Source organism: Mus musculus, chromosome 8 (genome assembly GCF_000001635.26).
Source record: "Mus musculus strain C57BL/6J chromosome 8, GRCm38.p6 C57BL/6J".
Classification (NCBI taxonomy): Eukaryota; Metazoa; Chordata; class Mammalia; order Rodentia; family Muridae; genus Mus; species Mus musculus.
The window spans coordinates 104,601,915-104,617,445 of NC_000074.6; the positions used below are offsets into that span (position 1 = coordinate 104,601,915).

The 15,531-nt window shown below is 49.6% G+C and overlaps 1 protein-coding gene across 4 annotated transcripts in view, besides 1 other annotated feature; it reads right to left on the reverse strand.

The window, feature by feature from the left end:
• Cdh16 (cadherin 16) overlaps positions 1 to 15,531 on the reverse strand; it is a 22,482-nt gene continuing 6,951 nt past the window's right edge. For 2 of the 4 annotated variants that reach the window (NM_001252627.1, NM_007663.3), the window contains 5 exons: positions 15,019 to 15,152; positions 14,351 to 14,593; positions 14,098 to 14,205; positions 13,220 to 13,336; positions 12,224 to 12,567 (listed from right to left, as the gene is read on the reverse strand). In NM_001252627.1, coding sequence (NP_001239556.1) covers positions 12,473 to 12,567; positions 13,220 to 13,336; positions 14,098 to 14,205; positions 14,351 to 14,593; positions 15,019 to 15,152 — 697 coding nt within the window. In that variant the 3' untranslated portion in view covers positions 12,224 to 12,472. Of the gene's footprint in view, positions 315 to 12,223; positions 12,568 to 13,219; positions 13,337 to 14,097; positions 14,206 to 14,350; positions 14,594 to 15,018; positions 15,153 to 15,531 lie in introns of those variants that run through there. The other 2 variants (NM_001252628.1, XM_006530629.1) reach the window with 2 other exon arrangements.
• Positions 6,523 to 10,700: an enhancer, noted in NCBI's record as "VISTA enhancer mm1666". NCBI's record gives its function as "enhancer in: heart[7/9]" and the evidence as "EXISTENCE:transgenic organism evidence [ECO:0001131][PMID:17130149]".

Genomic DNA, 15,531 nt, shown 5'->3' on the forward strand with positions numbered 1-15,531 from the left:
TCAAAGCTCAATTTTACTGTTCCGCACGCAGTTATGAAGCAGGGGAAGGGGCCCGATTCCCGCCAATTAATCTTGGAATCCAATAGCTGGGTGACCTCGTGCACGGCTCCGAACAGCAAAGCGGCAGATTCCAGCAGTGGGCGTGGCAGAACGATTGAGCGGGAAGCTCCACCCCTGAGCAAGCAGGTTTCAGGCTGAGGGAGGGGGGACTACACCAGTCGACTCTGGAGACCAGGCTTCTGAGGCAGTGACAGTGGGATAGTCCTAGGGATGTGGAGACAGGCTTCCTAAATGTGAACATCTGGGCAAGTGACCTGTCAGGACAGAAAAGGATTGTGCAGGATAATCTGGGCATGGTGTTGTGGAGACTCAAGGATTAAGAGTTCAAGGTCATGCTCAGATGCCCGATAAGTACCTCCTGCCCCTCCCATACACTCACTCCTGTTCCACCCCAGGGATGTGAAAACTGGTTGTGAAATGAGTTAGGAAAGATGGCTGAATAGACACCCAGGAAAAGAGAAGGATCCGCAAAAAGAGGAGGTTGGAGAATAGGAGGAAAACAGCCAGCTGTGGTGGGGAAGCAAAAAAGAAGAGAGTAGTTTGTCCGTGAGGATCTGGTATCAGAACTCAGATACGGATGGACGGAAGTAGCCAATTAGCTACAAGAAGCTCCACAGCAGAAGAGGCAAGGGTTGAATTATAATCTCGCATGGGTCTAGATGGTGAGACAGGAGCAGACTTTGGTCCCGTGAGAAGAGGGCTTTCTGAAACAAAGCAACGTGGCGGGTGGGCGAGGTGGTGGGGCCGCCACCCTCACCCAGAGAAGAGGATGCAAAGTTTACTTAGGATTTTGCTGCCCCCAAATAGGGCTGGAGCATGGAAGAATGGGAGAATGGGGTGTCTTGAGCCCCACCTGGTGGCTGGATCACTAATTGATGCGGGTACTGGGATAGGAAGGGTCCTGGGGTAGGGAGCCATCAGCTTTGGTTATGAGGCGATAGCAGACACAGACACTGCCTCTAGATGTCGCCATTCAGCTGCGCTGGTGCCTGCAGAAGCTGGATTGAGGAAGGTTGTCCTGAGCTGATGAGATTCTGAGTCCTGAAACTCCAATTAGAGCGGAGTTTCCCTGGAGTGCAGCCTGGTATACCTTCAGGAAGACTCACGGGACTCTGGGCACCTTTGGGGCTGAGGTTAAGTGGGGACTAAGGTAAAGGCTCTGTCTTGTGCCGAGGCCGTCCAGGCTTGCCAGAGCAGGAGGTGGTAGGCCGTGTAAAGTGGCTGCCACTTCGGCGAGTTGTCTTCAGCGTTCTTGTTTTCCTCTGTGAACTCCGCAGTAAATCTAACAAACTCCTTTTTTATTCTGCCCTTTATGGCCAGTGCCACAGACTGCCGGCCTCTCTGCAATTTCTGCACTCCTCTTGTCCCAGCTTTAAGAATAGTACAAATCACTTCTGTGCCCCAAATGGAAGCTGCCCCTGCAGTCAGATGCAACTACCATACAGGTCAAATCTGACCTGTTGCTCCTCTGTCCCCTTCATGAGCCTTTGGTTGAGAGCTCAGAATCCTCTTTCGTAGTCGGGCCTCCCTCTCTGCCACAGTCATGAGGAGTGTTGTTAGAATGTTATAAAGGCTGTGGGCTTCTGTTCTCCCTGACTGAGACACCTGGCACTCTCTACCTTCTCTTGGCTTACCCAGATCTCTCAGCCTGATCCTGCTAGATTTACAGCTTATCTGGAAGACTCCCTGACTTTCTAGGCCTCTCTCCCAAGCAACCCCTTCTATTTTTAGCTCTGAATGGTCCTATTTCATCTCTCCAAGTGTCTCCCATCTCATCTGTCTGTCTACTTTCTTTGCAGCATCAGGATTCTGGTCTGGCTTTACCCTGGGTAACCGTGGGGTCAGCCCGGCATCTGGCATGATGTATACTGTTGTGGGGGAGGCTGGGGATGTAGCTGAGTGGTAGGGCACTTGCCTAACACTTATGAGGCCATGGGTACAATCCCCAGCATCTGTCTACCTATTATAGATAGGTAGATAGATAGGTAGATAGATAGATGAGATTGATAGCAGATAGGTGATAAATAGATAATAGATAGATGGTAGACAAGTAGATAGGTAGATAAGCAAAATGGTAGGATGAAAGAATTGAAAAAAAGAGGAAGATTTTGACCTTTCTCAATAAGATAAAATCACATTTCCTCAAAAATTGTGCTGTTCTTCTGGCCACTCTGGGGATAGAGACTAGAGTCTTCTGCCTTTTGCTTCTTATTGTGATTTATATGATAATCTCAACTTCTTTCCCATCCCCTTGTCCATTGCTGGGGTCTAATTAACCTTTTCCTCTTTTTGTTTGAGACAGGTTTTGCTATATAGCTCAGGATGGCTGTAAACTTTCCATCGTCTTTCTTTAGCCCTCCCAGTTGCTGGGCTTAGGGGTTGGCTCCATTACTGGAATTCCCCTTCTCTTGATTCTTAGGGACCATAGGGACTTACTTTGTGTGTTTTGTTGTTCTTTAAATATGTAAGTACACTGTAGCTGTTTTTTTGTTTTTTTTGTTTTTGTTTGAGACAGGGTTTCTCTGTGTAGCCCTGGCTGTCCTGGAACTTACTTTGTAGACCAGGCTGGCCTCGAACTCAGAAATCTGCCTGCCTCTGCCTCCCGATTGCTGGGATTACAAAGCCTACAAAGCATTCTCCCGTGGAGATACATTCATCAGGTCTTTTATTTTAATGCTGTTTTCTTTGTTGTTGTTGCTGCTTTGAAATAGAATCTTATGTCGCCCAAGCTGGCCCTCAAGCTTGCTATGTAGCTGAAGTTGACCTCCAACTTCTGATTCTCCTATCTATCTCAAAAGCTGAGATTAGAGCAGCATCACAGCCCCACTCGTCTGGAAATTCCTTTTATTAACAATGAAAAAGCCCTCAGAGGTATCTACCACTCTTTCCTGATTCTAAGTGAGGAAAACATCTCAGTCCCTTCCTGACCTGTGGGGCTAAGCGCAATCTGACTCCACTCACCCTTCACATCTCCTACTGCTTCAGCTGCTCTGATCTGTTTTCATTCAGGGAAGGACTATCACAGGGGCTCAATTTATGACCATTTAAAATAATAAACCTGGCTACATTTCTGTATGTTCTGATTAGATGCTGTGTGGAACACTTTACACATATAATCTTCTTTAAGCTAGGTGTGCCTCCATCCTCATCCACCTCAGCTTGTACTTGGGAGGTTGAAGCAAGAGGTTTGTGGTTTGTGAGTTCCAGGCTAGCCTGGGATATGTATTGAAACTCTCAAAAGCAAGCAAGCAAACAAACAAATAAACAAAAACAAAAAGCAATCACGGCACAGATCTATAATGCCAACACTTGGGAGACAGAAGCAGGAGGATCAGGAGTTCAAAGCCATCCTAAGCTATATATTGAGTTTGAGGCCAGCATAAGCTATCCTGAGACCCTCTCTCAAAACCAACACAGAACAACCCCCAAACTATGTGGTATCTTATTTAACCCTCACACAACCCCTGGAAGGAATGTTGCTATCCCATTTTATACTCAGAAAAACTGAAGCTGGATAGATGAATGCAGTGGCCAAGCTCACAGATGCAGTAAGGTAGAGCTGAGCTTCAAATCCTGGTGCTTGGCTCTGCAAGTTTCTTCCTCATATCCATGCAGCTGTACTGAATGCATATTCTTCTAATAGGAATGGGCCTTACCAGCTGCCCAAATGATCCACGGGAAGGTGTGAGGTGTGAGTCCACAGAAGCAACAGAAGTAAAAACTTTAAGGTAGCAAGGTGTGAACTGGAAGGAAAAGGAGAGATCTGCCTCAAGGCGAGAACCTCTGTCTGTATGTGGAGCAGGAGCTATAGAGATACAACTCTAGGCAATGGTCAGGGATCCTGTGGATGGATTTTCTCTGTATCCCCAGCCAGCTGGGCCTTTCAGTCTAGGAGAGCATGTGCAAGCCAGGGACTGTGTGCCTCCAGCAAGCAAGAGGGGCCAGGAGACCTGGGTCTGCCTCTCTTTACTGATCCCATGGTATTGCCTGGTCTCTGATTCAGTCCCCTCATCTTGTCCCTGGGTCTGGCATCTCTGACTTGGAGATGAGTCCAGAACCCCTTAGGCACACAGTGAGGCTTGCTCTTCTACCCAACACCTGTGAACATTTATTCAGAGGGAGGGAGGAAGGGAGGGATAGAGGGAGGGACAGGCAAGGGATTTGAACAAAAATGGTCATGGCATTGGTGTTTGTAAGAGAGGAACAGTGTTGACGTGGCTTCACCCAGCACAAGACACAGACCCTGAAACAGCCGTTTCAGCAGGCTTTAAATGTGACTGTGAAAAGCAACCATGACGACTGCTGAACTTTATGGAAGATATTATAAATAAGTAGCTCGATGGGAGATCAACAGAATATTCAGTGCGACCCCAAGTTGAAATCCTCCAGTCCCTCCTGCTTTCTCCTCCACCAGCTCCCTCGTGGCTTACCCCATTGGCCAGGCTAGCAGTGGGGGAGGGGAGTGAGACTATCTTGGGAAGGGGATGAGATCATTCTAAGGCTGGCTGATTTAGACCCGGGTAACTTTTTCCACCCATATGGCTCTCAGAGACTTCTGCACTGGCTCATAAACCTTGGCGCCGGCCTCAGGGATTGGCCGTGAGGCCCCTCCTCACTGTGGAGATGATGGCCAAAGCTGGAAGGGGCTGAGGCTTAAGTTGAAACAGAGTGGCAGAGGCAGGTGGAGGCATGGTCCAATGGGGACCCAGCAAGAACTTTGCAGCTATTGGAGCTAGGTGTCCTGAAGCTCTTTAGGAGCCTATGTAGGTAGATAGTGAATTTTGTGGGTGAAAAGTCACCTTGCTAAGAGCAGAGCTACAGCCCTGGCAGTTCCTCTAACACCTGTATTTGGGGATTCCACTTGTCCAGCCTGGTTCTCCCCTAAAGGATCTCTGTTTGGGCTCTAATCCTGCAAGGGGTAGATGGGGAGGGAAGAGGTCTGGGCTTGGGAGAGATCAAGGTTCAAGTCTGAGTCAGTGTATAATTAGGTTCAGTTCACTCTCTCCTGAGCCTCTCTAGCCAGGCCACCGAAGACCCAAGTTACAGCCTTGAGGAAATCGTAGTCTTAGTCTTTGAGCTTCTCTGAGACATTTCCTAGCTTGTTCACCTACCCTTCCCCCTTGCTAAGATTTGTTTATTTATTTTATGTAAGTACACTGTAGCCGTTTTCAGACACACTAGACGAGAGCATCCAATCCCATTACAGAAGGTTGTGAGCCACCATGTGGTTGCTGGGAATTGAACTCAGAACCTCTGGAAGAGCAATCAGTGCTCTTAATTGCTGAGACATCTCTCCAGCCCTCTAGTTACCTTTCTCAATACTCCAATCCTGAGCCAAGTCAAGTACCAGCTGTTCCCAAGTCTGCATCCAGCATGCCAGTTTATCAATGCTCACCCGAAGCCAGGGCTTGCATCTAGGAACAGTTCTAATACATGTTGAATGAAGGAAAAAAGGGAAGGCTGTGATGTTATAGGTTTCAGGAGAAGACCAACTGTGTGTGCTCAGTGTTGCTCTGTGCCATGCTCAGTCCTAATCTGTGCCAGGTCCTTCAGGGGCAGCCAGCAGTTTTGAGCCTCTTAGGCCCCAGCATACAAAGCTAGAGAATATGGCATGAGGCACCTTAACCTGGGCTTAGTAGACAAGGAACTGAAGCTTGTCAGAACCAGAATGGGCTGGAGGGTTTCCTTAGCCTGGGTTTAGGGCAGCAGGGTTGGGAACAGAATTCTCTGGTTGGATGGAGTTGTTCCTGGAAAATCCCCACATGCATTTTTAGTAGTGTGCTTTGTGCCTGGTTCCCACTCCTTCAGAAGTGGAGGAGTGGAGCCCTTTCTGTTGCTGGGCCACTCAGGCAAGCCCCTTGCCCTCTCTGTCTCTGAGCACTGGGCTCTGGACTGACACATCTATAGAGCGCTATCTATTGACCTCACCGATTCTTTCAGCCATTCTAAAAGCAGGGATTGGAGCTTCATATTGTTTGAGAAGGAGGTGGGAACTCTAAGATACCATATGGCTTGGCTGAAGCCATGTCTCTGCACCAGGGTTAGAGTCCCTACCTACTGATGGCACATGGCACCACTCTCCCATTCCTACTTAGAAGTCCCCAAAGGGCAGTGTGCCCACAAGCTGAGGATGCCACTTCCAGCCCAGTGCCTCTTGACCAAGGTCCTAGCCTGGCCCAGTGCCTGTCACCAAAATAGCCCTGGTGGTTCTGGGCATGGATTGCAGGCCATCACCTGGGACCTATTTTTATCCTTCGGGTAACAAGGAAGTCTCACCTTGTGCAGTAACCACTTGGGACATACTGGATCATGTGGCCTTAGCCCCAAGTGATCTTGCTGCCCTACTGGGAAATGACCCCGACTAGAAGAGAAAGGCCTGGCTCAGCCACACTCCTTTTCTTTCCCTGCCCTAGCCCCTTCCCAGAATCCTTACAGCCTATTACCCCAACACACTCTATACCTCTATGTCCAAGCACACCACGGCCAGAGATCTTAGGACATCTTATTCGTCCTTGATGTCCAATGTCTTATGCACTTGAACAGTTAGAAATTCTTCTGTGTAGCTCCCCCCCTTTAATCTAGTTATAAGATTCTGTAATCCAGAGGCCATTTGGAGAGTTAGCACTTAGAATTTGACTTTCAGAATTTAGGGTGTTGGGATGCTTTGGGGACAGTGTCTAATGGTATTAGAGGAGGCGACAGAGATTGCGAGCACACTCAAATGAACTTCTAGAGGGCAAGTGCTTCATAACCAATGAGTTATGGACCCCAGAAGTATTTATAGAGGACGGGCAGTTCATAGACATGCAGGGCACCCCATGGGTCCCCTTACTACTAATAGATGTGTACATTTCTACAGAGAAGGAAGTTATGTCCCGAGTCCCTCAAGGAAAGGTGCTCAGACAGAAAGACCAGAAGGAAGCTGGGCATGATGATAAATGGCTGGAATGATGGAATCACATCGCTGGGAGACTAAGGTGGACCAGTTAAGAGTTCAAAACCCCAGAGAAAGCAAGTCTCTCTTATCTCAAAAACAAAAACAAACAAAACACTGGAAGAAAACTTGACTCTTAGAAAGTTACCGTAACAAAAACTAGAGTGGCTGTAGCTATAGTAACAACAATATTAGTAGCTGCCCACCAGCACCTCATTTAAAGCCAACTAGGTGTCTACCCTTTTGTACCATCTCAGCGAGCATCACAGGTGTTCTCCTCTGGATGGAGAATGGGCGTGGTCCTTGGGATGAGCTCCGTAAATGTGATTGGGTTTTGCAATATCTGCAGCTTTCTGGAGGTGGATGCTGAGCCCTCTGCCCGCAAACATCTTGCTGTAGGGCAGGGTATCAACAAGCCAGGCTGGCCTCCTGGGGATACTGTCAGAAAGCCAGCCAGGGAGTGAGCCTCAGTCCACTTGGCCCTACTCCCCTAGGCGTTGGGGCTGGAAATAGCAGCTGCTCAAGAGCTGACAACCAAAGGGCGGCTAAAAAAAGCCCCCTCAGTCTGGGCACTGTCGCCCTCGGCTTGCAGGGCCTATTTTGGGGGAGAGGGTGCGGACGTGCCAATGGAAAATCCATGGGTGGGAGTTTCCAAAGGTGGGGGCCCATAGACTTCCTCTCTCCATCCCAGTCCACACACATGAGCACATATGCATGTATACACACACACACACACACACACACACACACACACACACACACACACGCACACCTATACAAGTTGCACATCTAACTTTCTTTCCCAACTGTTTGATGCTGCCATCCACATAGCAACCCAGGAAAGGGATGAGGAAGCTGAAACTCAGACTCAAAGAGAGGTATCACTCTGTTGGTGAGTGTTTGCCTGCTGTACAGAGAGTCCTGGGTTCCATCCCCAGCAGTGAATAACCTGGGCATGGTAACACAGACCTGTAATCCCACCTGTTAGAAGACAGAGGAAGGAAAATTAGAAATTTAAGGTCGTCATTCTCTGCTTCGTTGAGAATGTGAGACCAGCCCGGAATAAATGAGACCTTGTCTCAACAAATAAACAAACAACGCCCGCTCCAACCCCAAACTCAAATGCCTTTCCTAAGAAAGGTCTCACAGCTAGGAAGCAGGCAAGACCATGGCACCCAGGCCAGAGCTGTTCTCTGGAGGCAATCCCCTCACTGAGCTAGCAAACCTGTCCTCCGAAGAGGCAAAGTCTCTGTGATGGGGACCAAGGAGGCTAGCTCTGGGTAGGATGGGTATGGAACGAAGATTACATAGAAACAAATCCCATTGGAAAGTCCCAGTCAGTTCTGAGAGACTTTGCTTTGCTGTAGGAGAGGCAGCTGCTGCAGAGAACCCAGCCCCCATCCATCATGTGTGACCACCTGCTCCCCCTCCGCCTGGGCCTCCCAAGCCGGGCTGCCCCTGCCAAGTTTCCAGGGAACGTGTCAGATAAGGGACCTGTGCTCATGACTCTCTCCCACTGGTCACTATCTCTGTCCTTGCTGCCATCACCAAGTGACCAAGAATAGCATAGCTTGGTGAGGGGACACACAGGGCATCTCCTCAGTCCCTTCATCACCAGCACCAACTGCACCCAGCTGCCTGTTGCCCCATGCCCAAAGTCTCCACATGTGGTAAAGTGCCGCCAGCTTCGGTCTCAGCTCCCACGGCTCTAGAGGAGGATCAGGCAGCTGAAGCCACACTGTGTGCCTCAGCCTCCACAGGGGAGCTGTGTGCCCTAGCGCTGCATGCTGCCTCTCTCGGGACAAAGTGGCACAGCATTCGATAAGGTCGGAGTGACCGCTAGCTGGGTCATCTCCTTGGGCTAGGGTCCCTTTTAATGAAAACTCGGTTTAGCTTCTGAACGTGTTTGACAACACCCACTCTAGCCTGTGGGGATTCAGATAGTCTAGGATCCCTGTGTCTCACATGGAGGAGTTCCTCATTTATGACCACAGGGTAAAGATGTACATCACGTTTTTACCTCTGCATGAGTCTCCTGTAACACTCCTGCAAGAATGTAAGGACCACATGGCTCTGAGGGAAGAGTCTGTAGTCATGGAACACATGGTCACTATAGTTGGGACATGGAAATGGGGGAGATCCAGGAAGCCTTGTTCCCTCATTTCTGAGTTGCTGTGACACCTGATCATAATTAAGACATCCAAGTCCCTAAGTCCTCTCATCAGTAGTCTCTATAACTCTCTCAGCACAGACCAGCAACCTGTCCTACTCCACATCTCTTCCCCAGTCTCTTGCTGTGTCATCGTCTCATCCTCAGATGACCCTTCCCCCTTGACCCTCAGGCCTGCCTTCTGTCCTTCAAGTTATCCACCAACCCCCAGGGTTCCAGGGAGGCAGCTGGGGATGCTAAGGGAAGAGAAGGGATAAGATATGGGTTCCTTGCATATTTTGACACATTCTCGGACCACACCTAAAAGACCATGCCCACACTTACACACTCACAGGCTCACACGTGCCATGGGCCTTGATAGAGTGGCAGGGCCATCAAAGGCTCCCAAGCTTAGTCTCCCCTCTGAGGTTCCCACAGTACAAACTAGAAAGGTCTTCCCACAGCAGCAAGATGGTCTGGAAGTGAGACTGTGTGAAGAACTTTCTTCCCCGAGGCCCAAGCTAGAGCTCTGGGGTACGTGCAGATGTGTATGGGTCTCTGGGGTCCTAAGATTATTTCATTCTTTGGGGGTGAGATCTGGATTGACCTTGGGGCCTCTAGCTTCAAGAGCTCTATCACTGAGGCTGGAAAAAGTTTAAAAATATCTCAGTGTTTACATTCTTTTCAAGCCGGACTCCTGGGCCTCAGTGCTGGCTCCCTTTGATCTGGCCCTACACTTCTGAAAGGGGCCTGGGAGAGCTGGTAGCTTAGCCCCCTACTGCATAGACCCTCCCCTCTCCAGCTTAGTCAGACCTCTGTGACACCCCTTACATCACAGAACCAGCGATAGCTTACTCCAGTGACCCCACAACGCCAATGGGTGCTGGATCTGGTCCTCTCTCCGTACTTCTCCAAAGCTTGGGCCTCAAGTGCCTCTATAGACAGTGACTGTGGGACTGCAGACATTCATGTAGATCTGGGGAAAGCCATACATATTCCTACAGCATGCCTGGCTCTGCCAAACGTATTTTGAAATTACGTAATGTAGTTCTCTCTGAAACCTCATTTTATAAACTGGTAAACTGAGGCTCAGAGGGAGGAAGCGATGTGTCTGGAGATACACAAGCAAGGGTGAGCCAGGCATGGTGGGGTGTTCTTCAACTCATACTGATCACACAGCCCACCCCCCTCTCTCTCTCTCTCACACACACACACACACAGGAGCACAGGAGCACAGGAGCACACCTTGTCTTACTATAGTGCATCATGGACTCTGCCTGCTGTGTGATGTCACTCATAGGAATCCTTTTAGGCACTCACCGACTCTCTCCCTACATGTTTTTCTCCTGTGAGTAAGGCATGCTGTGACCCTACAGGATCCTCCCTTCTTGTCTAGAGTCAAGCTATGCATAACAGAAAAGTTTTGTGTCTACAGATGCCCAGAGAGTTTGAATCTGTTGAGACTATAGTGGTCACCCTCTACCTGATCCAGGAAGTTCTATGAAGGAGTTGTCCAGTTGGGACAGATGTCACCATTGGCTCTGAGTTCCCATCACTCATCCTTTCCTTTGTTGGTTTCCCATCTATCTACTCACCAACCCACCATCCATCTATCCAGCGATCCATTCAACTACTCATTCCTGCCTTCCCATCTTTACGCTTATCCACCCAGCTGCTCAGATCCATCCATAACAAGAAGCCAGCGAACAGGAAGATTCCAGCCTGCATGCTGCATGAACCCTCCTCTTTTCAGTCTGCCTTCCCAGTTTTACCAGAAGGATCTAGTTGAGTGATCTCTAAGGTACTGCTGGGGGATCTTGAGGAAGGACGAGGACACTTCTCAGGGGCAGCATAGGCCTCAGCCACAAAGGTGTGTCTTGCACTCTGGTTCTACCAGTTATCTGGTTCCTTAACCTCTCCGATCTTTGAGATCATTTACCTGAAGAATATGGGGACAAAAATCCAGTCCTAGCAGGCTGATAGAGAGATGAGGAGATGTTACTTCCAAAAGGACCTTTTGCATGTTGAAGACTGCTGGACAGGTGTAACTTAAGCAGAGAATGGAGCTGGGTGGGGAAGGTTCTCCTTGGGATGGCCAATGGGATCTCCAGTGCAGGTGTGAGGTGTTGGTTTCTGAGTCCATCTGCAGTCTCTCCTCCAGGCCAGCCAGGATGCCCGCCCTGTCTTCTTGCCTGGGCTTGGCTCCTATCTCATAGCAACTGCCAGCACCAGAGAGATTATATCCTAAAAATAGGGCTGGGCCCCACCGGTGCTGTTTTCCCTCCTCCCCATGATTTATCACCATCAACCCTTGGTTCCTGGGACAGCAAGTCTCTCCCTAACTCCCCAGGGATCATTAGGAAGAGGTTTGTGGACTACCTCGGATCAGTCTAGAAACGGATGTCATAGATCAGTCTGGAGGTGTTGGTTAGGCCACTGGGGACATCCCTTAATCCTGCACCTGGGGCTGAGGCAGCTCTGGGGTAAACCATTGCAGCCTCCTGCTTCACCCCAAAAGTGTCTGTGTGAGTGATACCCTCCTTCAAATTTCCATACATGTGCCCACGTGCTCCTGTGGGTGAGACCCAGAGTGGGGTGGAGCCTGCACTGGGACAGAAGGAACCATTGCCAGCTTTAGCTCTCCTGTCCCTGCCTCAAGAGGCCCTCAGCATTCTCCCTGAGGCTGAGAGACCTCTGCACATCCTGAATGTAGGTGGCTCATGCACAGAGTCTGAGTGTGTGCACCCATGAATGGAGGTCTGAGTGAGTGCACACATGAATGGAGGATACACATTCACAAGACAGTGTGCTCTCATGGCACAGAGATGTCCTGAACACACAGAATGCCTCCTGAAAAGACAGTCCCTTATCTTACCTTTGTAGTTACCCTAGGGTTTGTGGCTGGTAGCCTCTTGGAGACCCACATTACATTGACCCCAAGTTCTTACCAACACCCCAGATGTTGTGTCCTTTCTCACAAGGGAGCCTACCCATCCTGCCGATCTATTTTGTATGTCAGTAGACGGGGCAGATGTGCTCACATATGTACATGTGGATGTGAAGACACAGTCTAGACATTCTTTACAGGGTCCAGTCTAGCTCTCTGAGCCTTTATTGGACAAAGAGCTGCCATTTGGAGTGTTCCCATGGTCATCCCATAAAGTAGGTGCTCAGGCTTTGGGGACATGCCTGTGATAATGTCTTCACTCCAACAAGGTGAAGGGCTTTTACTCTGTCTTGGTCCCCAGTGCATCTTGGGTACTGGGTCCTTTCTCAGTGAGTTCAGAGGGAGCTGGGGCCAACCTCCCAGCTGGGGCTGCTTGGATCATTCACACCGCTGCCTTCAGAGGCACGCTGTCTGCTGGCTGATCCAGGTCCTTCCTTGCCAGGGCCAGGTGCGTGAACACAAGAATGAGAATGAAGCCTGAGTGTGAGAAGAGTGGGTAAGCCCTTAGAGAGGATGAGCAGAAGGGCACCTCACTAAACCTCTAGACCGTGTTGTTGGCTCTATATGACATTTTCTAGACAATGTCTCCAAGCTGTGCTGAGAACGAATCTTAGTGTCTGATAAATCTGTTCTGCTTTGACCTTACCGAGATCAAAGGATATCCCAGCCTCCCAAGTCCTCTTAAGTCCCCTTTCTCAGAAAGCTGAGGCAGAAAGATGCTAAACTCAAGGCCTGACTAGGCTACAGTGAATTTTGGGTCAGCTGGGGGCAACTTACTGATACGCTGTTAAAAAAATATGTATATACATATACATATAAAAATAACTATGTAATATGTATCATATATAATATGTATTATATTACATTATATATATATATAATATGTACATATTATATACATATTTAAAGGTCTGGTCAAAGAGGTTAAGGCCAATTGTCTCACACTCCTCTCTCCTCTCCCTCACGCACATTTTCTCTGAGGTCAGATTGGGGAGTTCATAGGAGAGCCAGTGAGTTGTTGCATGGACCCCCAAGGGAAAGACACTTTACAGCCTTAAACTAGAACCAGCAAAGAAAATAATCACCAAAGAGCAAATCTGCCAGAATAAAGACATAAAACCTCCATTACCTATCGCTGCCAGGGTGCCCAAGAGGACACCCACCGCTGACAGTTTCGTGGGCATTCCCTTCATGCGACCCACCTTGCGCATACATTGGCCTTCCACGTTGCAGCGACACACAATCACTGGGGTGGTGAAAGAAGATAAAGGTATAAGGGAAGGCTCCCAGCAGCTCGGGGCCTCCCATTTGGAAAACTGGCTGATACATATTGTAGTGGCTGGTTTTGTGTGTCAACTTGACACAAGCTGGAGTTATCACAGAGAAAGGAGCCTCCTTTAAGGAAATGCCTCCATGAGATCCAGCTGTAAGGCATTTTCTCAATTAGTGATCAAGGGGGCAGGGGGGAGGACCCCTTGTGAGTGGTGCCATCCCTGGGCTGGTAATCCTTCTTGGGTTCTATAAGAGAGCAGGCTGAGCAAGCCAGGAGAAGCAAGCCAGTAAGTAACATCCCTCCATGGCCTCTGCATCAGCTCCTGCTTGAGTTCCAGTCCTGACTTCCTTTGGTGATCAACATCAATGTGGAAATTGTAAGCTGAATAAACCCTTTCCTCCCCAACTTGCTTCTTGGTCATGATGTTTGTGCAGGGATAGAAACCCCGACTAAGACACATGTTTCTGTGCACATCTATGTAGGTGTGTGTGTGTGTGTGTGTGTGTGTGTGTGTGTGTGTGTGTATGTGAAGGTGATTACTCTGTGTGTGTGTGTGTGGCAGGATAGTTGTTCAGCCCAGGTCAGCAGGTCAGCCCAGAGGAACAAATGTGCATAGGTGTTTGCTGTCTACATGAGAGTGCATTGTCTATACCCAGGCTCTTTTCCCCATATCCCTATGGCTCCCGTAGAAATTAAAGATGCCAACTTTGGCAACACCCAAGCCCCAACCTCACCTTTGACCTGGAGTTGCCACATATGGGTATCATGGTGGACAACCACAGGTACCATGTATTCACCAGGCTCTACCCAATGCAATGCCAAGGTGAGGTAGGCGTGGGAATCTGTTGGGTTGCAGAAGATGATTAGGGTCACTAGCCTGAACAGGCTCCACCCAAGCCGCTCCCCTACTTCCAACCCTACCCCATCTCACATCCAAGTGAACTCACCCCACCCTTCACAGCCTCATTTCCACCCCCTGCCACGTACCGTTGAGAGGCTGGAGGCGCCAATCCCGCTGCACAGTGGGATTGGGACCGAGAGCAAAGCTGTAGGGACCATTCCTGTTGGCTAGGTCAGGGTCCTCACTGACCCCACTCACAACTACACCGTAGTCTTGGCGGGGTGTACAGAGGTGTCGGCTGGGCCCAGCAGACAGAGTCAATGCTGGGACAGGAGAGGCCTTCAGGAAGTGGATCACAACAGTGGCAGAAGTGCTCAGTCCTGGCTTATCTGTATTATGGGAGGTGAGGGTAAGCCTCAGAGAACCTGGGCTGGTCTCCACACGCCCTACACAGCCCATCTGTCTTACTCTACTGCTTCCCCTCATACTCCTGCACCCTGATGTACCCTTCCTCACTTGCCTTCCCAGGGCTAGCTGTTTATCCTATTGAGGTGCCCACGGTCCCCCTCACCTGGCTCCGGTGTTCCACTTGGCCCATCTCTTAGCATTCCTGCCTCAGACACAGCTCCTGGCTCTTCTTCTGCTTTACTAATCTAATGCCCATTGTCTTGTCTGTCTCTGCAGTTGATAGCCCGAGAAGCCCAAGGGACAGAGTTGGGGAATTGTGAGTGTCAACTTGAAGGATGGTTTTCATGTAAAGGTTTGCAGTGAAGTTGCCGTCCCCCGAGAAGACTCCATTGCTGTGTGATCATACCTGTGTCTTGGGCCTCCACAAGCACTGTGTATGTGTCTCCAGGCTGGGCACCCTGCAGGGACTGGGCTGTGTGTACCTCCCCAGACACCTCCTTGATACAGAGCCAGCCCTCTGAGTCATTGACCAGGGAGAACCTGAGGCCCAAAGATGAAGGTGTGTTTGGGGAGGCACTGGAACAATATACAGGGTGCTGCTCAGAAACCCCCAGGATGGTGCAGCTGATACTCAAGTCCTGTATCCTTTCTGTGACTCAGGGACAACACCAGTGCTGGTGAGCCCAGCCACCCAGTTTTAGAATTTGTTGGTGATATGGTGTTTGAACTGTAGGAGGGGGGAGGGTTATCAGAACCTATGGATGGAGGGTGGCAACTGGTTCAACTTCACTAGTTCCAGAGCATCCAGCCAAGAAGTCTGGAGGGCAAAGACTCAGGTACAGTTTCAGTCTGGATGGTGGTGCTCCCTTAAGGAGGACTAAGTAGAGCTCCTGTGGGCTCTAGACACACCTCCTCCATG